Genomic DNA, 27047 nt, shown 5'->3' on the forward strand with positions numbered 1-27047 from the left:
AGGAGAGCAAGTAGAGTATAGTGCCTCTTTGGAAAAGTTTGGTGGTGTGCGAAATGGCTGAAATTTAGCGGATCCCAGTCAAGCAGGAATCTTTTGAATAAAGGAGACTTTGAACTTAAGTGTGGGGAGAAGAGAATAAGTCAGTGGAGGAAGAAGAGATTAAAGTAACAAAGGTAGTGCTTTTCCCATTCTGGCGATCTTTTGCAACTCAGTTTATATAATGCTTTTACTTTATGGGGTACCATCTACTCTATCCTCTGGAGAAGACTGTGTTGTCTCTTGAAAGTCTCATAAAATTTCTACAAACAAAACTACTTTACTTCAAAAAATTTAAAGTGACAAAAGGAAAAGTGATAAAATTAAATTCTAAGTAGTGGAAAGGAACAGGACCCAAGTTATGGCTGGATTAAATCCTTTTATTTGAGAGCAGCAACTGTGTCATATATATGCTTTTTTTCCTTTTGTTTATGGGATACATCTGGCCGTACTCAGGGGTTACTTCTAACTTAATGCTCAGGAATCATTTTTTGTATGGGATTGACCATATAAGGTTCCAGTGATCAGAACCTGGGTTGGCTATTTGCAAGGCAAGATACTTACCTGCTGTATTGTCTCTTTGGCACTGAGTCCTGGTTTTGTAATGAAAACTCTATGCATCCTTGGGCAAGCCATTTATCTTCCCTAGAAGTTAATATTATTTTTATCTGCAAAAAGATGAAATAGAGGGCCGGAGTGATAGCATAGCGGTAGGGTGCTTGCCTTGCATATAGCTGACCAGGACAGACCTCGTTGAATCCCGGCATCCCATATGGTCTCCTAAGCTAGGAGCGATTTCTGAGTGCATAGCCAGGGATAACCCCTGAGCGTCACCAGGTGTGGCCTCAAAACAAACAAAACAAAACAAAGATGAAATAGAAAGGAATGGTCTTTCTAAGAAACGTTCCATAAGTAAAATAAGACAGAGGGAGAGGAATAGACATAGAATGATCACACTCATTTGTGAGATAGTATGATAATAATACCTAAAGGCACTAAAGGCTGGGGCCAAGAGGTTTGTGTCCATGGTAGCGAGCTTGCACAAAGAAGGAGGAGTACGTTTAGGGCAGAGAATGACAGTTGGAAATAATCTTTCTGGAAAAGAATTGGGTGCTGGTGATGTGCATGATACCCCTTCACTAACAATATTTTAAACCACAGTGTCTAAAAGGAATAAAGATAGAAAGAGAAAATATAAATGTCTGTATGGAGGTAGGGGTGGGAGTGTGGTAGGTAAACTGGGTACTTTGATGGCAGAAAAATATGCACTGGTGAAGGAATGGGTGTTGGATGTTATATGATTGAAAATCATGAGTAACTTTATAACTGTGAAAAAAATGTATAGCTATAAAAATACAAAAAATATAAAGAAAGACCATGAATTTTTTATTATTAGCTCAAGGTTTGGAAAGATCCTGATGGCAATAGTTGCTCATACTCCCTCTCTACTGTAGTTTGAAAAAACTTCAAGAACTGGGGAGGTATAGGACAAAGTCTTTAACCTGTGTTGTAGATAGCTTTGCTAATCTCTTGTCTATTCTTAGGTATGGAAAGCGAGTGGCAGACATAAAGGAAAGCAAGGAATATGCAACTGCGAACAGGTAAGGTGGGTGAGCATGTTCTTGAAGAGGGGATGGAATAGGAATTCTTCCTGATCTTTAATCTTACTTAAGTCCTCCACAATTTCTGTATAATCTTACTACTTAAATCCAAGATTTGCTGCTGCCCACAGATTCTTGTGTTTTCTTACCAAGTCTAACTTTAGCAATAAACCTTCATTCTGTCTGACACCCTTCTCTAAAAGCAAATGTTTCCTTTCCTGCCTTTGAAGGATATTTTAGGAAGGGCAAGGTGATATTTTCTAAGTTTTTATTTATTTTTCCTTAGTGGTCAGTTTCATTGTCAACGGCGACAGTTTCTTCGAATTGCAGTTAAGGAGATGGAAACAGTGTTAACAGATGAACCAGGACTTCTGGGACCAAAGGCAAGAAAAAAAAATGTTGGGAGGGGCAATAAAGGTCAATGATAAAAGGGAAATCTTTCATGAGTTTTTGTCTTTTTTTAGTCTTGTGTTGTGTGTGTGTGTGTGTGTGTGTGTGTGTGTGTGCATATATGTATAAGTATATATATACTGGTTCCCTTTGTATTTCTTTTCTTTTCTTTTTTTTTTTTTTTGGTTTTTGGGCCACACCCGGCGGTGCTCAGGGGTTACTCCTGGCTGTCTGCTCAGAAATAGCTCCTGGCAGGCATGTGGGACCATATGGGACACCGGGATTCGAACCAACCACCTTTGGTCCTGAATCGGCTGCTTGCAAGGCAAACGCCGCTGTGCTATCTCTCCGGGCCCCCCTTTGTATTTCTTTTATCTTTTTTAGCACTATCATAGATTCTATGAATTGTAGCCATTTATGTACTTGTCTTATCTTTTATTTGTGTGTATGGTAATTGAAGACAGTTTTGAATTTTTAAAATAACCACACAAATGCCTATTAAATATTTATAAAATCTAATTTGATAGGAAAGAAAGGGTATTGACTGTGAGCTACTGTCAACATGTGTTTGATTCTGTGTCACAGTTTTTCTGTGGATCTGTTTTTTATTGAACACTGTGTGTGTGTGTGTGTGTGTTTGTGTGTGGCTACCCAATTGTACCCATATGCATACTCAGGGTAGTTTTCTTGAGTTCTGAAATATATATATTTGAAATAGAAGATTCTTTATTCTCTCCTTAGGCTCTTTTTGCTTTCATGGCACTGTCCTTCATTCGTGATGAGGTCACCTGGCTAGTTCGCCATTCAGAAAATGTCACCAAGACAAAGACACCCGAGGACTATGCAGACTCGTTAGTATTTAACATGGTTTAGTTCAAGTTAAACCATGACACCAGGAGACCCAGTTTCTACTGTTATTACTGTTTTGTCTCAGTTCACATTTCCAGTCTCATGTATCTTTGTTCTCATCTTGTCTTTGTAGGAGCATTGCAGAACTGCTTTTTTTATTGGAGGAAATTAGTGCTCTGGTACGAAAACACATCAAAGTGATCCAGCAATACCATCTTCAGTATCTGGCCAGATTTGATGCCCTTGTGCTCAGTGATGTTATTCAAGTATGTCTAATTGATTATACTTTGGAAATTTTAGGGTGATTCCTGGTTAGATTCTAGGACCACCCTAACTTAATATTATGCTCATATAGTCGAATAAAAAGTCAGCCTCTCTTCTTCATTTTTTTTTTTTATTTTGGGCTACACTTGGTGATGTTCAGGAGTTACTCCTGGCTCTGCATTCAGAAATTACTCCTGGCTTGGGGGACCATGTAGGATGCCAGGGATCAGACCGAGTTCCATCCTGGGTCAGCTCTGTGCAAGGCAAACACCCTACCACCGTTCTTCTTCATTTTTTTTTTTTTAAAGAAAAACACAAATAATCTCAGTAAACTTTTCTCCCATTTTCATTTTTGTTGCTTTTTTGATGTTCTGGAACTGCACACTTATGAGAGGCTCTCAATGACAATACTATTGGGGATTGCACTTGGCAATGTAGAACTATAATCCTTTGTAGGGATCAAGTTCACATCTTTTGTATGTAAAGCAGGTGGTTTACCTCAGCAGTGTTCATGGCTTACTCCTGGCTCTAGACTCAGGAATCATTCCTAGTAGGACTTGGGGGGGGGCATATGGGATGATGGGAATCAAAACCATCAGTCATGTGAAAGGCAAGCACCCTACTTGCTGTACTATTGCTATGGACCCAGTAATTTTTTTTTTTTATTCCTAACTGAAGCTACTTATAAATAGGAGAAAAACAATTGAGAAATTGGATGGTAGTATAGCAGAGAATCTGGTAAGTTTTCTTCCTTTCTTGTTTGGCTCATTCCTTCTGTTTTGCAGTGCTTAGCTGTTCTTTCTACATTTATATACTGGCTAACTTCTGTAAGTCTTGTTTCTATTGTGGTAGAAATTTGACAGTAAGTCCAATTTGACAGTAAGTCGAATTTCTCTTTCAGAATCTGTCTGTATGTCCTGAAGAGGAATCTGTTATCATGTCCTCATTTGTCAGCACTCTCTCCTCTCTGAATCTCAAGCAAGGTAACTGGGGAAAAGTAAAGGAGGTAGGGTGTATGGGATGGTGTACATCTTATTTTCTTATAGAATTATTATTTCTTTGTTTTTGGTTTTGATTTTTGGACCACACCCAACAATGCTCAGGGCTTATCCTGGTTTTGTGCTCAGGGATCACTCCTGTTGGGTGCTCAGAGGACTATATGGAATGCCAGAGATCAAACCCAGGTTGGCCACATGCAAAGCAACTGCCCCACCCCTGTACTATCTCTCAGGTTCAAGAACTTTTTTTTGAGGAAAGAATATACTAAGATAACTGAAGATTCATCATTCTCTCAGTTCAATTTAGGGTATTGTTTTATTTCCCTTTAAGCTTGTTTTTCTTTATTTCTCTGTTTAAAATTCATTTGCCGGCCTGGAGAGATAGCACAGCGGCATTTGCATTGCAAGCAGCCGATCCAGGACCAAAGGTGGTTGGTTTGAATCCCGGTGTCCCATATGGTCCCCTGTGCCTGCCAGGAGCTATTTCTGAGCAGACAGCCAGGAGTAACCCCTGAGCATCGCCGGGTGTGGCCCAAAAACCAAAAAAAAAAAATTCATTTGCAGTTAAAGGGTTGTTGATGGTTCTGTTTCAGACATACAATGTTCAAGACCCATCCCTTCACCAGTGTACACACCAATGTTCCAGTTCCTCTCCCCTACCTCCAGCCTGCCTCTATGGCAGAAACTCTTTCTCTTTATCTCTCTATACCTTTTTCCCCATTTAGGTACTGTGCTTTACATTATTGTTACTGAGAGGACATCATGCATAGCACTTTACTTTTTTTCACTACTAAGTTCTTGTTCTTGATGATTTCCAACTATTGTTGCTGTAAGGATCACTTCTCTGTCATAACTGCACTCCACTCTCTCCTTTGTGGCAAGCATCACATGGACCAATCCTCCTGGCCCTCATTTCTATTGGAGATTATTCCCATACTGTTTTTTAATATCCTGCTTATGACTATGACAAAAGAATTATGTATAGTTATGCAATGGAATACTATGCAGCTGTTAGAAAAAATGAAGTCATGAAATTTGCTAATACATGGAGAGTATGCTGAGTGCAGTGATACAGGAGGAGAGGGACAGACATAGAATAACATTTGTTTAAAATTAAAGTTTTTTAAGATACCATGATTTATAAAATTATTCATAGTTGAAATTTAGGCATAGTACCTATCCTACAACCAGTAACCTCTACCAGTGTCCCCAGGTTTTCTCCCCTCCCCTTCCCTTTTTTTCAGCCTGCCTTCTTGACAGACATTTTTAAAGTTTGGCTGTTGTGGTTTAGGTTCCTGCTTCACTGCTGTTGACTATGGGTTGGATATACTGCCTCCACTCCTCTACATCATCATTGGCCTCTGACTGCTGTTACTTCCATCTCTTCTTGCTATCCTCCCTTGATTTCTTTCCCTCTCTATCCTTTTTCTTCCTATCTTCTGATGTCAAGGATTACCAAGTTATCCACCTACTTAATTCTTGGTATGCCTTCATCCACTTATTTTATATGCCACACATACGTGATCTGTGAATGCTTAATCATGCTTAACATGATTTACTTAACATGATTCACTTAACATGTGTTCCTTCAATTCCTTGCAAGAATATTATTATTATTATTATTTTGGTTTTGGTCTACAACTGGTGGTGCTAAGGACTTTCTCTTGGCTCTGAGCTCTGGGATTATTCCTGGTAGAATTTAGGAAACATATGGAATTCTGGGGATCAAACCCAAGTTGGCCAAGTGCACAGTGAGTGCCCACCTACTATAAAATCACTCCAGCCACTCCATACAAGTTTAAGCTTGTATTTTCCTTGCAGGTGATAAAGGAGAGAAATTTGAATTCTCTGGATTGAGGCTTGATTGGTTTCGTCTACAGGTAGGCCTGTTAATGATCCCTGATTATCAGATTCTCCCTTTTCCAATTCCTCCCTTCCTCCCTCCCTCCCTCCCTCCCTCCCTCCTTCCTTCCTTCCTTCCTTCTCTCCCTCTTTCCCTCCCTCCCTCCCTCCCTCCCTCCCTCCCTCCTTCCTTCCCTCCCTCCCTCCCTCCCTCCTTCCTTCCTTCCCTCCCTCCCTCCCTCCCTCCCTCCCTCCTTCCTTCCTTCCTTCCTTCCTTCCTTCCTTCCTTCCTTCCTTCCTTCTCTCCCTCTTTCCCTCCCTCCCTCCCTCCCTCCCTCCCTCCCTCCTTCCTTCCTTCCTTCCTTCCTTCCTTCCTTCCTTCCTTCCTTCCTTCCTTCCTTCCTTCCTTCCTTCCTTCCTTCCTTCCTTCCTTCTCTCCCTCTTTCCCTCCCTCCCTCCCTCCCTCCCTCCTTCCTTCCTTCCTTTCTTCCTTCTCTCCCTCTTTCCCTCCCTCCCTCCCTCCCTCCTTCCTTCCCTCCCTCCCTCCCTCCCTCCCTCCCTCCCTCCTTCCTTCCCTCCCTCCCTCCCTCCCTCCCTCCCTCCCTCCTTCCTTCCCTCCTTCCTTCCTTCCTTCCTTCCTTCCTTCCTTCCTTCCTTCCTTCCTTCCTTCCTTCCTTCCTTCCTTCCTTCCTTCCTTCCTTCCTTCCTTCCTTCCTTCCTTCCTTCCTTCCTTCCTTCCTTCCTTCCTTCCTTTTCTTTCCTGTTGTGGAGTGAATAAATATTGACATTACTTATAGAACAGATAAACCACAGGGAAAGTGAAGCCTCAAGAAAAGGGGCACGGTACTTTCATTAATAGTCACTGTTCCCCCATCTTTTTACTACATTCAATTACAGGCATATACTAGTGTGGCTAAGGCTCCCTTGCATCTGCATGAGAACCCTGACTTAGCCAAGGTGATGAACCTCATTGTCTTTCATTCCCGAATGTTGGACTCAGTAGAGAAAACATTGGTGGAAACTTCTGACCTGTCAACCTTCTGGTAGGTCCTAATTTGGAGCTTGTTATCATTTGACTTGATCTCTTGCTTAGCCACTATACTCTCCCAGATGGACAAGAAAGTCTTATTTATTTTGAAATGTACTTAAAGGTAAATACTTACTTAAACACTATGGCTTACTGACTTTAGCTTTTTCCAAGTGACAATTACTTAAAGTTGATTACCTTTGGTTCTATCTTCCATAAGAAAGTCATTTGGATTTTGTATTATTTTCTTTTTCTTTTTTCTTTCTTTCTTTCTTTCTTTCTTTCTTTCTTTCTTTCTTTCTTTCTTTCTTTCTTTCTTTCTTTCTTTCTTTCTTTCTTTCTTTCTTTCTTTCTTTCTTTCTTTCTTTCTTTCTTTCTTTCTTTCTTTCTTTCTTTCTTTCTTTCTTTCTTTCTTTCTTTCTTTCTTTCTTTCTTTCTTTCTTTCTTTCTTTCCTTCCTTCCTTCCTTCCTTCCTTCCTTCCTTCCTTCCTTCCTTCCTTCCTTCCTTCCTTCCTTCCTTCCTTCCTTCCTTCCTTCCTTCCTTCCTTCCTTCCTTCCTTCCTTCCTTCCTTCCTTCCTTCCTTCCTTCCTTCCTTTCTATAAATATATATTTTTATTTAAACACCATGATTACAAACATGATCATATATTTTTTCTATTCTAGGATAATTACCCAATATTTCCAGACCCCACTACCTTGCCTCTCTTCCCTTATTTTTTGAAACTTCTTCAGTTTCTTTTTATTTTTCTATTTTTCTATAATTTTTTTATTGAAACCAATGTGAAATACAAGTCGTTAACAGTTGTATTTTAGGTACATAGTGACAGTGAATTAGGGCCATTTCCACCACCAGTGTTGACCTTCCTCCACCATAGTTCGAAGCTTGCTTCTCATACTTTCACCCTTAGCCCCTTGAACTGCTTGTGTGACAGGTCTCTTTTGTGTATAGCTTGTTGTAGTTTGCATCTCTTGATTCTATTATTGTTGACTTTAGTTTGGGTATTTAGGTTTGACCATTGACCATCAATGCTCCTGAGAACGCTTGCTCCCTGGCTCCCATCCACATTTTTATCCCCCTCAGTTTGTAGGGAGACATAGAAATATGAGACAGAACGAGATGATTCATGTTCTGTGGTTCTGTAAAAAAAAAAAAAAAAAGGCAGTGGGAGCTTCTGTCTAGAAGCTATAATATAAATAAAATCAAAATAAGAAAAAAAAAGGAAAAAGAAAGAAGAAAAAAACAATAAAAAATAAGAAAATAAAAGATAAAAAAATGGGAGGCAGATGTGGCAAGTTTTTTTTCATAGACACAGTAAATATTGGGGAAATTAGAAAGGAGATTCCCTTGGCCTAAGAGATACAGGGTGTCTCTACCCTTGAAGCATACTGTCATGAGACAACTACAGATTCTGGACATGTTGTCAAAACCCAAGGTCTTTTTTTATGGTGCCAGGATATGTTCTGCTCAGTTGCAGAAATCCTCTGTAATTAGAGATCTTGGTTTTTGCACAGATCCTAGGATGCAGCCTGGGATAGAGTCTTTCTTTATGGTCTCAGGAAAATTTCTGTTCAGTTGTGGTTGTTGTAGTCAGTCTTTTGTAATTAGTGATCTTGGTTTTTGTACAGATACTAGGACTAAGGGATTTCTGATTTCAGCTTACCGTTTTGTGTGTATTTTTCTTTCTATAAGGGTTCAAAAATGAAATATATATTTTTCTGCTCTTTACAGTCATGGAATATAGGCAACGTAGCAGTCATAGGTGAAAAGAATGCCAACATAATAATTACTAAATTAGAAAGTGTGAAAAGAAAATGCTTGGTATTGATTGGGGGTTGGAGAGATAGATAGCAGGTTGTTTGCTTTCCTTGCATGTGGAAAATCAGATTTGATCCCAGCATCCTATCTGTTTCTCTGAGCATTGCCAGGAGTGATCCCTGAAGTCAACCAGGAGTAACCTCTCAGCATTGCTGGGAGTGGTCCCAAAACAAACACAAAATAAAACAAAAAAGAAAATTCATGATGTTAAGAGTATATAAAGATGAATAAGATTTCTAGAACTTGGGACCGGAGAGATAGCACAGCGGTGTTTGCCTTGCAAGCAGCCGATCCAGGACCTAAGGTGGTTGGTTCGAATCCCGGTGTCCCATATGGTCCCCCGTGCCTGCCAGGAGCTATTTCTGAGCAGACAGCCAGGAGTAACCCCTGAGCACCGCTGGGTGTGGCCCAAAAACCAAAAACCAAAAAAAAAAAAAAAAAAAAAAAAAAGAAGATTTCTAGAACTTGATTGTTAAAATTTGGGAAGAATGTGAATTAATAATACTGAATAATACTGAAGCACTTCTAAGTTAGTGGAGAAATACAAAATTATGCAGAAATCCCAAGGAAGGAGTAGGAAAAGCAAAATTTGTACAAGGTCATGGAGAATCAATTAACTTTTTTTGGGTATTCATTGTAGAATTTAGTAAGGCATTTTATGAGTTCCTGATTCTTTTAAGGATAGGAAAATTAAAAGGGGAATAGAGACTATTAATGAGTTTTTGTTGAAAGAACATTCTTTCCCCCGGAAGGGAACATAGCTTCTCAGCTGTGGCCTTAAAGCATCCTTCTATTTTCTTCAGCTTTCATCTACGCACCTTTGAGAAGATGTTTGCTATGACTCTGGAGGAACCTACTATGTTGCGCTATGCCATTGCTTTCCCACTGGTTTGTGCCCACTTTGTCCACTGCACTCATGAGATGTGCCCAGAGGAGGTGAGTGCCCTGAACTCCAAAAACACTTCTTATTCTTTTTCTTTGAAACACAGATCCAAGGTTTGATTTTGGTCAGCCTCAAACACATATGTGATATGAGTCCCTAAATGACTCAGCTTGCCATAGATGTGCCCACTCTCTGGGTCGCAATATCTTTTTTTGTAGAAAGGGTGAATGACTCAGATCAAGTAATCAAAGCAGTATAATGGGACGAAAACCGTTATGTTGGTGATGAGAATTTCTTCACTGGTTCTTCTTTCCTATAGTATCCCCACCTAAAAAATCATGGTCTTCATCACTGCAACTCTTTCCTGGAAGAGCTGGCTAAACAGACCAGCAATTGCATCCTGGATATCTGTGCTGAACAGAGAAATCTGAGTGAGCAGGTAGGCTCAGCCATCATTATAGTCACCCCCTTTGCTGTGTTGTAGTGCTTTACCCTTTCTGTCTTTTTCTTTCTCTCAAACGACAAGTTCTCTAACCCTTTCTCATAAGTAGAAGAGGGTCTTGTGTACTTGAGTTTAAGGCAGGCTTCTTTTCTTAGTCATCTCATTAATTACTACTTTTTTTTTTTGTTTGTTTTTTGGGCCACACCGGCAGTGCTCAGGGGTTACTCCTGGCTGTCTGCTCAGAAATAGCTCCTGGCAGGCACGGGGGACCATATGGGACACTGGGATTCGAACCAACCACCTTTGGTCCTGGATCGGCTGCTTGCAAGGCAAACGCCGCTGTGCTATCTCTCCGGGCCCTAATTACTACTTTTTTTTAAGGATTATATAGAGATGGCTAAAAATAATTTTATCTGTCCAACATTTTTGCTGTCACTTGAAAGGTTACAAGAATTGAGTTAATGTTCTAATTTACTTTCCTTCCTCTATCTGCTCTGTGCACACACATTTAGAACAGTAGCCCTCAGATCATGGTTCTGTTCATCTGCATCCTAATCTGTGATTATCTGAAAACTTCATACACCTTCCTTTTTTGTGTTTATCCTTGGTGCTTCTCTCTTGTTGGTGCTGCTTGTTTTCCTTTTCCTTCCCCTGACTGATTCATACCACCTGGTCATGATTAGCTCATACAACATTTCTGAGAATTAAAAACTTGTTCTGCTACTGCTCAGGAGTCTTTTAGGTTGCCTAGACTACCTGCTATTCCTGGGTTTGAATTCATTTTATTTATTTATTTATTTGGGTTTTGAGCTCACATTCTATGGGCCTACTCCAAGCTGTGCTTGAGAGAATGTGGTGGCTTTGGGGTAGACTTAGTTGGTCATATGCATCTTGGTCCTATACATCTTGAGACAGCTATTGTTCAACTTTGTGGAAGGGAAACATATGTTGTATGTGTGTGTGTGTATATATATGTGTGTGTGTGTATTGCTATATACATATACACAGTGATTATATAATCTTTTTATTTGCTCACATGTAAAATGGGGAAAGTTTTCCTTACAAAGGCATACAAATATAATTAATAGAGAATATTATAATTAAAACATAATACATTAATTATAAAATATATTATAATAATGTAATTAAAATATAAATTTTATAGATTTTAGTTATATTATTTTTACTTATTGAATATTAAGCTCTGTGCTGGATTTTGGGATGTGGTCCTAAAAGGAAGAACATAATCCCTGCCTTTGGTGAATGTCCTAGTTTAAGAGAAATAGGAGTTAAAAATATATGCTTATGATTTTTAAATAATTAATGAAAAGAAGAGATGCAAACATGTTGTGAGTATATTAACTACTTCATCTGAGTCCCTGCTGCATGTGAGGGGCACAGGTAAGGAGATTTTTCTCAGTGCTATATTTTTCTCAGTGCTATATTTAGGGATGACTAAAACATGATGGGACTAATTATTTTACACACATCAGAACCAAATGAGTTTTGGCCCTTCCAAAATTATCATCATGAATAAATAATGAATGATGTTATTATTAGTAATTACGAACAACTATTTTGAGTAACTACTTTTGAAAACTACCCTGGACATTTTGATATAATTTTAGGGTTGAGACACTAAACTTTGCTCATCAAGATAGGTTTTTCTTTTTGAAACAGTAAGAGTCTGAACTTAAAAAAAAATACAGCATATATGAGACTGAAGATATAGTACTGTGATAAGGTGCTTGTTTGCTTATTGCTCACCTAGATTTGGTCCCCAGTATTCATAAGTTTCTTGGGGCCCTGTCTTGAGTATGAGATCTCTGAATATGGCCTAAAAATCCAATCCAACCAAGCCAATCAACCAACAAACCAAACAAATAAAAAATAAACTATAACAAAAGGAATTTCCTCTTAGACCTATGCTGCTTGAAAGAAATTCTAATTAACAAGTTTCAGTGGGCCAGAGTGATAGCATAGCAGTAGGGCATTCGCCTTGCATGTGGTGGATCCAGGACGGATCTTGGTTAGATTCCCGGCATCTCATATGGTTCCCCAAGCCAGGAGCAATTTCTGAGCGCATAGCCAGGAGTAACCCTTGAGCATCACTGGGTGTGGCCCAAAAAGCAAAATACAAAACAAAACAAAAAAAAAAACACATACCCCCAAGAACCCAACAACAACTAAAAAGGAGTTTTCAGACATGTTCTGTACATGCTCAATAGCTTTGAACTAAGTGGGGAGAATTTAGAGTGGGAGCAGTACAGAGGAGATGATCTGCATATGCTCAGGAAACATGAATAAATAATTGAAGGAGATAATGGAGATCCCAAAGTAATAATCTATATATATGTTATATGTTTTTGGACCACACCTGGTGGTGTTGACCCCTAAATTAATAATCCACATATATAAATGTTATGTTCTGGGGCCCCATCTGGCTCTGCACTCAGAGAATTGGGGGGACCATATGGGATACAAAGGATGTGAACCCAGGTTAGCCACATGCAAGACAAGCTACTTACCTGCTGTATTTTCTTTTTGGCTCCATAAATTTTTGTTGTTGTTTTTTGGGCCACACCCATTGACGTTCAGGAGTAACTCCTGGCTATGTGCTAGAAATAGCTCCTGGCTTGGGAGACCATATGGGACACTGGGGAATTGAACTGTCCTCCGTCCTAGGTCAACTGCATGCAAGGCAAATGCCCTACTGCTGCGCTACTGTTCGGCCTCTCCATACATATTTTTTATATGACTAATTGGAGGGTCTTAGTAAAGAAAAAAGTTGTAGGATTGATGTTTAAAATTTTCAGCTGAGGAGAGAATCAAGGAACTTGAGTACAAGTTTGGCATTCTGGAATCCTGGGTTCAGTTCTTAGCATTGCACCCAGAGGACTGATGGAAGAGACATCTACGTATCATGCTGGGAGTAATCTCTATACACTGCTCAATGTGTGCAACAAACAGACAATTAAAAGGAAGTGCTGACCACATTGTTAGCTCTGAGTCTCTGAATGACTGTGACAGTGTGGAAAATATCCCTATGGGACAGACTATGAGAACATAGCAAATGAGATTGTTGTTCCGTACAAACAAAAATTCAACTTGTTAGGTTGGAAGATCCTGGGAAAGTACAATTACACAGAATTCTTTGATCTACTCTTATGATAATAATGGTGGGAGTGGAGATTGGGGGGAGTCATACCTACTGGTACTTGTGCCTTACTCCAATGCACAGGCATTACTTCTGGTGGTACCTGGGGGACCACATGGAATACTGGGGATTGAATTGTCAGCTGTGTACAAGTGAAGCAGCTTCCCATCACTTGTACTATTACTTTAGCCCAGTAATGGACAAATATTTTTCTTTAATAAATTTTTAAATCAAATCAATTCTTGTTACAAAGTTGTTTATGATTGAGTTTCAGTCATAATATGTCCAATACTCATTTCTTCACTAGTAGTGTACATTTTCCACTACCAACATCCCCAGTTTCCCTCCTGCCCTTCCTACCTCGGACTGCCTCTGTGGCAAACATTCTTTTCTTCTCTCTCTCTCTTAAAATGGACAATTTTTTTTTTGGTTTTTCGGGCCACACCCGTTTGATGCTCAGGGGTTACTCCTGGCTAAGTGCTCAGAAATTTCCCCTGGCTTGGGGGGACCATATGGGACGCCGGGGGATCAAACCACAGTCCTTCCTTGGCTAGCGCATGCAAGGCAGACACCTTGCCTCTAGCACTACCTCACCGGCCCCAAAATGGACAATTTTTATTTTTGTTTTCTGGGCCATGTTCAGTGATGCTCAGGGTTACTCTGGTTATGCACTCAGAAATTGCTCCTAGCTTGGGGGACCATATGGAACGCCAGGAGATTGAACCACGGTCCTACCTAGGCTAGCATGAGCAAGGCAGATACTTTACCACTTGAGCCACTGCTCCAGCCCCCTAAAATAGATGATTTTTAAGAGGTTCTTTTGTAGCTATTTGATAGGCTACTCAGTATTTTTGGGGAATAAATTTCATTTCTTTATTTTCACTTGTGTTTGTTTCTAAAGCTTTTACCTAAACACTGTGCCACCACCATCAGCAAGGCCAAGAACAAGAAAACAATGAAGCAGAGGCAAACTCCCAGAAAAGGAGAACCCGAGAGAGACAAGCCAGGAGCTGAGAGTCACCGGAAGAACCGCAGCATTGTTACCAAGTGAGAATTTGGGGCCTAGAGGACCAACCGAACACCACATCGAAGTAGGGAGAGAAGGGCAGAGAGAAGTGACCCAGAAAAAGAATGCAGAAGTCATGGTGGGGTAAAAATTATAATGAAAAAATACCTAACTATGAAATTAATTTCTGCTTTGCCTTGAAGTCAGCATCAATGTGTACTAAAATTTCCTCAAAAAAGAAAATGAGTATGAAAGTCAGGGACTCTACATATCCTTCTCAGTAGGCAGAGTCAGAACTAAACTCAAGGCTCATTTTATTTTATTTTTTTATTTTTGCCAGCATGGACAAGCTGCACGTAAACTTGACAGAATTGGCACTGACAATGAATCATGTACATAACTTCTCTGTGTTTGAACACACTATCTTCCCTTCTGAGTATCTCAGCAGCCATCTGGAGGCCAGACTCAACAGGTATCTCTTTTTCCTTGTTTCTATATTTTTATAGTAGGCTAGTTCTCACAGTTGGTTTCCATTAGATTCATTTTGGTGGTTATACTTCACCTTAGAGATTCTGATGCAATCTGGCATAGCCCCATAATCTCTATTAAAAGCAAATAAATAAGAAAATCCCCAAGTCTCTGTTGCTGGTTTTGATAAACAGGACCAATTCCCATTAGTTTAGTAGAATGGGTGGGCCCTTCACAATTATCAAATCTGTGTTGATATCATGGACACTACAACACTGAAGCAGGTTATTGAGCTTGTTCAAGCATTAGTTTCCTACCTTTTGAAGTAATATTTACTTTGTAAAAAGTAATTGAGAATTAATTTTGATTTAGAATTGGTAGGGAATCAAAGATAATGGCGAGTACTAAGTCCCTGACATGGACTTAGAGATGGAGAGAGAGTTTAATAAGATAAATGCATGTTTTGAATCTAGATTTCTAGATTTGATTCCTGGTACCAGATGGCCCCCTGAGCACTGATCTGGGAGTAGACCATGAGCAAAAACAAAACATCTTTTAAGTTCCTGATGTATAATAGGACTTAGATTTTATTCCTTTAATATTGTCTCTCATTCTTTTGCCCTCTAACATAGAAGCTTTATTAAATTAGAATTAGCACTTAAGGCAGTTGTTAAGGGGGAAAATTATTAGAAATAATCTCTTAGTATTCTAAATTTTGTTTTGGTGTATTTAGTATGTTCACTCATCCTCTCAGCAAATGTTTATTGAAATATTGGCTGTCTGAGGCATTCTAGAAGCTATTAACACAGCAATATAAAAGAAAGCATAAAAATTCCTGTACCCATGAAAATTGCCTTTTAGTGAGGGACATAGAGAAACAAATAAAAATGGTATATACAGCCAATCCTAGTTTCTATCCCCGGTACTGTATATGGCTTCTGAGCACTACTGGAGTGATGCTAAATGAGCACAGACTGAGGAATAAGCTTGAATAATGCTGCTGATTTCCTCACCTCCCAAAGGTAGTATGTTAGATAGTGGTAAGTATTACGCAGAAAAATAAAGTGGAAAAGGAGAGAGGAAGTATTGTGTGTGTGTGTGTGTGTGTGTGTATGTGTGTGTGTGTTGCAGTGTAATTTTACATAGAATAATGGGAGGTCAGCCTGAGAAAGTATCATCTAAATAAATTCTTAAAGAACTTAAGAAGAAGAAGCCACATGAAGCACTATCAAGTAAAGACCATTCTAGGTGAAACAAATATAGAGGCACTGAAGTGGGGATAGCCTGGTAATGCTCAATGAACATTGAAGAGACCAATATCATTGGAGCAGAATGAACCTAGGGAAGAGAGGCTGGATGTAAAGTCAGAGGTTAGAATGAATGGCCAACTGTATAGATTGGTATTTTTTTTGTTTTGTTTTTATTTTTGGGTCACACCCGGCAGCGCTCAGGGATAACTCCTGGCTCTATGCTCAGAAATCACTCCTGGCAGGCTCGGGGGACCATAGGGGATGCCAGGATTCAAATCACCGTCCTTCTGCATGTGAGGCAAACACTTTACCTCCATGCTATCTCTCCAGCCCTAGATTGGTATTTCTTTTTTTTTTTTTTTTGGTTTTTGGGCCACACCCGGAGGTGCTCAGGGGTTACTTCCGGCTGTCTGCTCAGAAATAGCTCCTGGCAGGCACGGGGGACCATATGGGACACCGGGATTCGAACCAACCACCTTTGGTCCTGGATCGGCTGCTTGTAAGGCAAACACCGCTGTGCTATCTCTTCGAGCCCCTAGATTGGTATTTGTAAGTCATTGTTAGGACTTTGGCTTTTATTCTGAGATGGAAGTAGGTAGGTAGAAAGAGCCTTGTACATTGGCAGAGCAGTAACAAGATTTGACTCAATATTTCAACAGAATCAACTCTGGGCACACTAGGAGGCAAGGACAGAAGGAAGAACAGCTTAAAAATCTATAATTTAGGTATAGGTGATATAGACTATTTTCATTTCATTTTTGTTTTTTGAGCCACACCTGGTGGTGGTGGGGCTATTCCTGGTGATTCTCAGGAATTGTTTGCAATAGTGCTAGGGGACCATGTGGTGATGGGGATAGAACCTGGGATTCCTGAATGCAAATCATGTGTTCCAGGCCTTTGTGCTGTCTTCCTGGTATTGCAGACTTATTTTCCAATTGGGATTTTGCTTGGGTGACAGTAAAATCAGTTTGTTTTCATTCTGTACACATTAGCTAAATGGAAGGAACTATCTCAGATGCACATACACTATCAAGAAGATGGCAACTTGATAATCATTCATGTGCAAAACCATCAAGAGCTGTCAGTAGTTTTGAGGTCTTGGAGAAGCATGGGTGCAATATTCTTGTTTCCCCCAATATATCTTTCTTAATGCTGTTCTTTGTTCACAAACCACTGTCAGTCCCTTCTGTATTATTTCCCCTCGAATTGTTTCTCCTCTCTTTTATTTTATATCTGGAGAGTAGGTCCTCCTATTTCCTTCCCGTCCCTTTCAAATGTCTAAAACCCTGCCTCCAAACTTCCCAAACATCTGTGGCTACAGGAATAATCGCATAAACTCATTCATATGGAAGAGCAAATGACTGAAAAAGTCTTGTCATGACAAAGTGTAACTTCCTTTTTATCCCACTGCTTATATTAACATAGATAAAAACCTCAAGTCAAAATATTGATTATAGTTGTAAATGCTCAGACTGTGGGAGGAAGGCCTTATGGAAGGAGTTGGGGTCTTATGGGTGCCAGTAATACAGTAAGGAAGGATAAGTTATTCCTCTTTCCAAGGGTGACTTTAGCTGCATGCCAATCAAATAAGCCTTCTCTTCAGCCTGGCACCTCACAGCCACTGTCATAGGGTCTCACTGAATTTCTAAAGACTAATAGGAGTGACCTTTCCTTTCTGTCAGTGATTGGGACATATTTTTTTCCAAAGGGAAGAAGTCAAATACTGGCCCTGAGAATGCAGGTAGTGAGAATATTGAGATAGTATTTAGGAGTCCAGTTATTTTAGCTCTTAACCTGATTTGTCCAGAGAAGGCAGAAGAGCTTAATGGTTAGGAAACAAATGTTACTAGATTCATCCAGGCTCTGCCATCTAGATTGCCATGACAGAAAACAATGTATGGCTCTATGTCTTTTTCTCGATTTGCTTACTTTCTTGGCTTGCTATGTGAGTTAAGTGAACTACTATATATAGAAAAAGTATAGCATGACATCTGGAGTACAGAAAAATGTGGTAATTGTTAGTATGTTTTATCACTATGATTGTAATTATAGTTTTTGTTATCTAGGGCCATTGTGTGGCTGGCTGGTTACAATGCTACAACCCAGGAGATTGCTCGGCCTTCTGAACTGCTGGCAGGAGTCAAGGCATACATGAGTTTTATACAGTCATTGGCCCAGTTTTTGGGTGCAGATGTTTCCAGAGTCATCCGAAATGCCCTCCTGCAGCAGACACAGCCACTGGACTCATGTGGGGAACAGACTATCACCACCATCTACACAAATTGGTCAGTTGCTTGTTCTCTTCTACTGCCTTACCTTAGAATCCAAGCATTTAGTTTAGGAAGTCACAGACCCCCAAATGGAAACTTGTTTCTATGCCCTACCTGCTCTACTAGCTCTCCAGATCCAATCTTTGTGGATTGCAGCAATAAACTGGGGGGCAAACCTGCAAGCTGCCTGTTCTCTGTGTCTACTTAGTTCCCTTATTTCTCTCTTTTGCTCATTTTCTTTTTCTGACAATCATTATATTTAAAACCTTCTCTCTGGAATATTATTTCTTCATTTCAAGTTATGGTTATGTCAAGTCTAACAAGTTGTTCTTGGTAAAAAAAAAAAAAGAACAAACTAGGAAGAAAAGAAGGCTTCATCCCCAAACTGTAGGCAAAAGAATCAGCATTTTTTTTTTTTTTTTTGAGATTTAAAGAATGGGAAAAGAGCTGGTATTCTTTCCAGTGCCACTGGGTGGCGCTTATTATCCAATATCAGCTCAGCATGATAAAAGAAGCCCCTGAATAGAGGGGAAAGCTGTAGGGAAAAATTGAGGCTAGATTTACAATTACAGATACCAGCAGAGACCAGACAGGTAAGGCAAATGGGTGTTGTGGGAACTTTGAGTAGGTTGAAGAGAATATTTACTTTTAAAGGGATGCCATTAGTTAGTTCCATCTAATTGCTGCTTAACTACATCCATTTTTTAGATGTACTCTCTGTTTCAAAAATTTGAGAACTAAGGGCTAGAGTGATAGAACAGTGGGCACTTGTAAGTGGCCTTATAAGTGGCCAACCCAGGTTTAATCCCAGAACCCCCCAATAGTCTCTTAAGCCCTACCAAGAATGATTCTTAAATGTAGGGCCAGCAGGAGTCAGCCCTGAACATCACTGGGTGTGACCCAAAACACACCAGGCAAACAAAAAATTGAGAACTAATTTAAATTAAAATGAAAACAAATCACGTTTGATGGCCAGATTTGGCTCACTGGTGGTTAGTTTATGACTTCTGTAAGACCTTGGCCAGACCTAGTGTTCATCTGGGCATGTGGCAGGGGTTAGTAAAGCTTTCCTTTATTGACACTGGCTGGAGGCCAGTCTGCTCAGGCTACCCAGAATCAACTTGGAGACTAGATGAGCAGTGTTCATGAGGCTTTTCTCTGTCAAGATTTGACTTAAGACTCACTTCTAAGATCCTAGGTCTTCAGTCCAACATTCATATTAGAGTAGTTGAGACTAAATATATTTGAGAGGAGCCCAGTTATGTTCTTTTTCTTCCTACAAAAAAGGCCAGAGGTGAGAGGATTGCAATAGCTGGAAAAGAGAAATGACTGAGGAAGGGGGATGAGCATCACTGCAGTTGACAGCAAAGTGAAATCCCTTGCAGATTAGAGACAGAGCAGAATCACATTACTGCCAATTATTTCTGAGCCAGCAACTTGGGGTATTAGAGCATTGAACACTGTCTTTGTTGAGCCTCTTTTACCTACCCCAGGCTTGGAGTCTGAGCTCAGTGATGGTAGGAAGCAAAAAGGATTGAATACTGATCTCTCATCTTTTTTGGCCAACCCTATAGGTACCTAGAAAGTCTGCTTAGGCAGGCAAGTGGTGGGACCATCATCCTCTCCCCAGCCATGCAAGCCTTCATCAGCCTCCCAAGAGAAGGAGAGCAAAACTTCAGTGCAGAGGAGTTCTCTGATGTCTCTGGTGAGTTTGGTGCTGGCTCTGCTTATTCTGGAGCAGATCCTTTCTCTCAGTACAATATCTCAGTCTGTAGTCATTATTTAATCTCCTCCCCTCTCACCTCTTTTGAGAGGCTCAATCTACATTCTCCTCAGTATCTTTGCTAGAATCCACATTGGGACAATAAAAAAGATATTAGGTGAAACCCAAAATTTAGGAGTTATTTGGAAATTGAAGTAGAGAGAAGAAAAATAAGAGGAGTAAGAAGTTGCACAAGGGGTCTCAAATCATTTAACATTTTTTGGGGGGGGCACATCTGGCTCTGTGCTTAGGAATCACTCCTGGTAGGCTCAGGAATATGTATTCTCGGGACTGAATTCAGGTCAACCATGTGCTAGGCAAACACTCTACCACTGTATCTTTCCAGCCCAGTAATTTTTTTCTTTGAAAGGTAGTAAATGATTATTTTTCATAACCACAAAGGATGAAGATATAGTGAAGAATAAAATATAACATGGAAGGGGAAATATTCTCATGATTGTAAATCTAAGACAGTGGTATCTGTTTTATCTGTTATAAAACATAGTATCTTCTTCCTTAGGGATAAAGTTCTTAGATTGCTGATATTTCATAATGATGGTGATATGGAATAATAACAACATAATAATGTTATTATAATGATATATAAACATATATATAATAATGGGATAAAATAATGTAATAAAATAATAATAATATGGGATAACATTTATTATGGACTAAGTTCTAAAGGTATTAAGTGTATTAAATCACTTAATTCTCAACATATTTGAGGTATATAATTCTAATTATACTTTGTTTTACTGATGAACACACTGACACACAGGGAGGTAAAGGAACTTGCCTAGGTTCTAACATTTGTGAATGGTAGAACTGAGGTTTCAACTCAAGACAATCTTGTAGAACTCAGCTTCTTAATCTTTATGTAGTTTTGATTGCAGTGTATAGAAATGATTTTGTATTTCAGGGGGAACGGGTAAAAAGGGAAGGAATTTATAAGTTGTTCTCCTTTTAAAAAGAGAGCTTGAAACCCTACAGATATTTTTAACAGGCTTGTTTCACTAACTGATTCATGAACTATCATACTATTTCCTCTTTCTTCTCATCTTCATATAAATCATGGATCTTGCATGGGATCTGATAGGAGATGTTGAAATGACCCAGCCTACTCCATCCTTCTTTTTCTGTAAGGGAGATATAAAGTCATAGTTCAGTGTTTTCCAATTCTGCCTCCTTGCCCTTACACTAACTCCTTCAAGAAGCTGACCCTTCTCATTACCTGATCGAGGTTTCAGATGTCCTCTTCTCATCAACTTCACCCACAATATGTAGGCAGCATCTAAAATAAGCTTTAGGTCTTGCTGTCAACTGACAAGCTGCAGGTGGTAATGATCATTCCCCTTTCTACCACCCCACCCAATTTCCTTGGGTTTCCATGGTGATGGGACAATGCTACTGCAAAAATAGATAGATGTAAAGAGAAGGATGCCCTAGGGTTACTAGACTGGAGTACAGAGACTAGAGTAAGGAGCTTTGGTAGACCTAAACTAAAAGATCAGTGTGTGCTTCCTTTTCATCAGCTCCAAGAAGGCAATTGAGTCCTTCTTACTCCCTGTAGCCATTTAACATTATCTAATTTGATCAGTTAGAAAACCCCTTTCTAGTTTTTAGCTCAGTTCTTCCTTTATAAATAGGTGACTCTCTCTCTCTCTCTCTCTCTCTCTCTCTCTCTCTATATATATATATATATATATATATATATATATATAAAATCTTTTTTTTTTCTCCATACAATTACTCTTTGCTTGCTGCTGTAATAGTCTTATTCCTCTGTTTTTGGTGGAATCAGAGATCAACTAGTTCAGCCTCCAAAGATTTGAATGTGGAGCCTTGATTTCTTTTTTCCTCTAATATCTTCTTAACTGTATTAAACTCCAGTCTTTTTTTCTATAGGTCTCTTGGTACTTCTGTTTATTTTCTTTCTTTCTTTTTTTGAATGCCTGTATGCTGTGTTGGCACTTTGACAATGATCATAGCCAGAGTTTTCCTTGCCTGAATTTGTCCCTAGTGTTTCTAACATGGGACTTCCCTAGGCTGGTTTTATTCATAGAAGGTCAGAAGCAGGCTTGGTAAGGGAGGATAAGGCACTAGTACAGCCTTGAAACAGATTTTTTAATGGGTTTATTTTATTTTTTGTTGTTGAAAGGAAACAGATTTTTAAGAGCTCTGAAAATGTATGTTGATATGATTAAAGAAAAGGTAGCTTATGGAGAGGAAAACTTGGATAGTGAGATATTAAATAGGGAAGTGGAGGGAGGAACAAAGGAAAAGTCAGAGTATACTAGATTATAACTATTGTTGCATTAAGCTCTTTGAATGGACTTGGATGGTGGTGGATGGTGATGGAATGAATGGAGGGGCCTTTCTCTGCCATCCCAGGCCTACGTGGCTTCAACCTTCTTCAGAAGGTGGGTCTACCGGTTCAGGGTGGCGGTGAGGAGAAAATTCACTCACAGACAGGCTTCAGGAAATATTAGCTTTATTTATGCCCTAGCCAACATGTGTGGCTTCTCTCATAACCTTTTATGCTGGATTCATATTCAGCCTGCATTGTACCTTGTTCCTCAGCCACCTCCTTTTCTTGCTTCCTTCTCCATCCTGCATCCATGTAAATTCCCTATTGCCCCGGAGGCCAAACCTTTTGTAACCTCCCCAAGACTCCTCCCAGAAATGGGAGGGTCTTTCTTTCACAGGAAGAATGGGGGGATGGGGCTACAACTATGGTATCTGCTAAGACATAGTAAAAAGTTATAAAGCATTAAGTTCAGTTTTGATACTAGCTCTTGACTTGATTAAGGGACCTTAGACAAGCACTTAACTCCCTAAGACTGTTTGCAGGATGATGTTTGCATAATCTCATAGCAATACCTTATTCATAAATATTTATATATTTTATAAGGTTTTGATAATGTAGTATTTAATTTGCTCTCATACTAATTCTGGGAAGTAGTTAGGACAGATGTTAACTTTTTTTTTGCATAAAAGTAAGCAGGCTCAGAAAAGGTTAGGACTTTAAGATACCTGAAGAAGTCTAGATTCTATAAGACTATAAAGCCATGTACAGGAAAATAGCAGGGTGAACAGTGAACATACATTAATTCATGGGTTTTCCTTAATCAAATAATAAATTGGAAGAGAGATATATTAAAAAACAAATTTATAATTATCTCTCTGAAAATCAAGTTCCTAGGAATTAGTTTAACAAAAGAAGTGAAATATTTATACAAAGAAATTACAAAACACTATTGAAAGAAATGAAAGAACATATGAGAAAATGGAAACATTTTCTGCTCATGGATTGGAAGAATTAATATTATCAAAATGGCAACATTGTAAAAGGCATTATAAAAACTTAGTGCAGTCTATATTAAAATAGCATAACTTAAAAAAAAGACATAGATGAAATAATGTTAAAATTTATATGGATCAAAAACTCTTCCTTCCCAATAATCAAGGCACTTTTAGAAAAAAGAAGATGGGAGGCTTTTCTTTCCTCAATTTCAAACTATACTATAAGGTTGTAGTAATTAAAATAATGTGGTACTAGAATAAGGACAGAATATTATGGCAGGGGCTGGAGAGATAGCACAGTGGTAGGGCATTTGCCTCGCAATCAGCCCCAGGACTAATGGTGGTTCGAATCCTGGCATCCCATATGGTCGCTTGTGTCTGAGCACTGCTGGGTGTGGCCCCAAAACCAACAACAACAACAACAACAAAGAATATCAGGGCAATGAAATAGAATGAAAAACCCTAAGACAGATTCTCAATTATGTAAACAAGTAATCTTAGTTAAAATGTTATAAAGGAAGCAAGGGAAAGTAATTTCAACAAAAGGTGTTGTGAGATTTGATCACATGCAAAAAAATGAATATAGACTCCTTTCAAACACAAAAGTGAAATCAAAGTGGATAAAAGGCCTCAACATTAGACCTGAATTCATAAATTCTATTCAGGAAAACATAGGCATGACACTTCATGACATTGAAGCTAGAAGCATTTTCAGTAATTCTATGCTATTAGCCAGACTAATGGAAGTACAGATAAACAATTGGGACTACATGAAACAAAAAAGCTCCTGTACTCTAAAAGAAACTGGCCAGAATAAAAAGACACTTCACAGACTAGGAGGGAATATTTACTCATCACTCATAATAAAGGATTAATACCCAAGATATTTAAAGTACTGATAGAACTTTACAGGAAAAAATTTACAACATTTCATCAAAACTTGTGGAGAAGTGATGAATAGAAACTTTCTCAAAGAAGGAAATACAAATGGCCAAAATATGTAAAAAATGTGTTGAATCACTTATTGTTAGGAAAATTCAATGAAAACAACAATGAGATATATCATATCAGTGAGAATGGCACACATCACAACAAAAACAACTAGTGTTGGTGTGGATGCAGGGAAAAAGTATCCTCATTAACTGATGCTGGTTAATGTTGAATGGTCCCCAGCTTTTGGGAAAAAATATGGACATTTTTCAATAAACTAGGAATTGAGCTTTCATATAACACAGCAATTCTGCTTCTTGGCTTCTACTCTAAGGGCCCAAAAAGTCTGTTCCAAAAAGACATTAGCACTCTATGTTCATTTGGAGCACTAGTCACAATAGCCAAAATTTGGAAACAACACAAGTGTCCAAGAACAGATGACTGAATATGGAAATTATGGTACATATACACTATAGAACACTACTTGGCTATAAGAAAAGATAAAAATTATGCAATTTGCTGCTATTTGGATGGATTTGGAGAGTATCATGCTGAGTCAAGTTAATCAGAGGAAGTACAGATACATAATGATCCCTCTCATTTGGAATATAAAGAAACACATAGAGAATAACAAATGCTCAAAACTAAGAAACTAAGAATTGGTGTTCAATAAGAAGTTTACTATGGTAGGGGGCATGGAGGAGTGACAGGCTGGTAAGGGGTAGGGGAAGACACTGGTACAATGATGGAGGGTGTGGTATTTAAATAACTTATCCAGAAAACCCTATCATTAACAATATTGTAAACCATAGTGCCTAAAAAAAAATAAAGACAATAGTTATCATATAGCAAGTCTTGGTGAGTAAAAATTGTCCCACTGGCGTACCATACCTGACATTTGACTGAATGTAGAGTTCCAAGCTAATTTGGCTTTTCAGTTTCCCAATTCCTTTTCCTTTTGAAAACCATTTTAGATGTTCAGGTTTCCTATAACTTTTGTGCATTGTCCAGTGAGGTTACTCAGAGTCCCAACTGGGATTACTATAAATCTGTTGCAGAGATGCGAGCCTTGGCTGAACTCTTAGGCCCCTATGGCATGAAGTTCTTGAGTGAAAACCTGATGTGGCACGTGACATCTCAGATTGTGGAATTGAAGGTACTTGTGGAAGCAAATCCTGGGAAGAAGAGTCAAGTCTTAGTGGGGGGAGGTGCAGAGGGGTGGCAGTAGGGGATGGGGGCAGATATACCATGGGTCTCTTATATTCCTGCTTCATGTCTCTGTGTACTGCAGAAACTTGTGGTGGAAAACATGGATGTACTTGTTCAGATCAGATCCAACTTTAATAAGGCAGACTTGATGGCTTCCCTGCTGCCTCAGCTGACAGGTGAGTGAATCTCTTTACTGAAGGGAGAAGGAACTATGGGAAAAGCATTGCTATTAGTGGATTTAGTCAGGGGGGACCTGGGAAGTATAAAGGATCTGGAAAAAAACCACAGTGCCATTTTCCTAAGAATTTTATCTGATGTTCTTCTTTCTTCTCAGGAGCTGAAAATGTGTTGAAGCGTATGACCATCATCGGTGTTATTCTCAGTTTTAGAGCCATGGCCCAAGAAGGACTCCGAGAAGTAAGTTGAAAGAGAGGGGGCTGCTATAGAACCACATGCACTTCTGTGTGTAGGGTTTATATAAGAAACAGTGAAAGGCTGGCAAGCAGTGCAGAGAGCAGCTTAATATGGTAGAGGTCTTGGAAAATTTATGGGGAAAGATGAGTTGAGAAAGAAGAGAGGGGTAGTTTAGGAAGCTGGCTTTTTTTTTCTTTGCCACACCTAGCAATGATTAAGGGTTACTCCTGACTGCTCAGGAATCACTCTTGGAGGGGTTGAGGACCATATGAGGTGCCAGGGATAGAGCCTGGGTCGGCCACTTGCAAAGCAAGCACCTGCTATTCTTTTGCTCCTGCCCTGGTCTGTTTTTTAACCTAAGCCAAGCTCCTATTCTGGTTTATTACCATCTAATTTGAAAACACTGGCCACTGTCCTGTAGTACTATTAAAATTTTTAAATGAAAAAAATTAAAAAATCGAATCACAGTGAATTATAAAATTACAAAGTTCTTCATGCTTAAGGTTCAAGAGCACAGTGTTCCGACATCAATGTCTTCATCAATGTCCCTAGTTTCCATCCCAATCTCCAGCCTGCCTCTATGGCAGGCAATTTTTTTTCCTCTATTTTCTTTTAGGCACTATGGTTTACAACAATGGGGAGGAGAGATGAACTGTGGAATACTTAATCTTGTCTTTGTTTCAGGTTTTCTCCTCCCACTGTCCATTTCTTATGGGCCCTATTGAATGCCTGAAAGAGTTTGTCACTCCAGACACAGACATCAAGGTATGGGGGAGTGCAAAGGGGAATCTAGTTTGGAAATTTTTGTGTTTGAAAGAATGTTTATGTAGGAACTTATAATGGAGAAAATTTGAGCAGAAAAGTGAATTTTGTGGAGAGAGAGCACTGGACAGACAAATGTTTGTAATGAGAGATTTGGGGGAAACCTCGAAGATGTTGAGAAATGGTAGCTTGAGAGACTCAAGGTAAGGGAGGTAAGCTCTAGAATAATATCTGTAGGTTTCTAACATGTAAAAATTAAATGCCAGCTATGTGCAGACAAGTCCCTCTTTAGTAAGAAGGAGGTTAGGTTCTTGTAAAAAGATCTGCTCCTTCCATTCCCACCCACCCTATCTACCCTCAG

The 27047-nt window shown here is 39.3% G+C and overlaps 1 protein-coding gene across 1 annotated transcript in view; it reads left to right on the forward strand.

Moving 5' to 3' along the window:
• Nucleotides 1-27047, forward strand: part of NCKAP1L (NCK associated protein 1 like) — a 56543-nt gene that overhangs the window by 14333 nt on the left and 15163 nt on the right. The window contains exons 10-26 of the mRNA XM_049783364.1: nt 1581-1637; nt 1924-2020; nt 2769-2878; nt 3010-3142; nt 4042-4123; nt 5960-6018; nt 6878-7023; nt 9628-9760; nt 10027-10146; nt 14208-14353; nt 14653-14784; nt 18097-18315; nt 19875-20005; nt 25360-25457; nt 25593-25686; nt 25845-25927; nt 26609-26689. Coding sequence (XP_049639321.1) covers nt 1581-1637; nt 1924-2020; nt 2769-2878; nt 3010-3142; nt 4042-4123; nt 5960-6018; nt 6878-7023; nt 9628-9760; nt 10027-10146; nt 14208-14353; nt 14653-14784; nt 18097-18315; nt 19875-20005; nt 25360-25457; nt 25593-25686; nt 25845-25927; nt 26609-26689 — 1921 coding nt within the window. The remainder of the gene's footprint in view (nt 1-1580; nt 1638-1923; nt 2021-2768; nt 2879-3009; nt 3143-4041; nt 4124-5959; nt 6019-6877; nt 7024-9627; nt 9761-10026; nt 10147-14207; nt 14354-14652; nt 14785-18096; nt 18316-19874; nt 20006-25359; nt 25458-25592; nt 25687-25844; nt 25928-26608; nt 26690-27047) is intronic.

Source organism: Suncus etruscus, chromosome 11, assembly GCF_024139225.1.
Source record: "Suncus etruscus isolate mSunEtr1 chromosome 11, mSunEtr1.pri.cur, whole genome shotgun sequence".
Lineage (NCBI taxonomy): Eukaryota > Metazoa > Chordata > Mammalia > Eulipotyphla > Soricidae > Suncus > Suncus etruscus.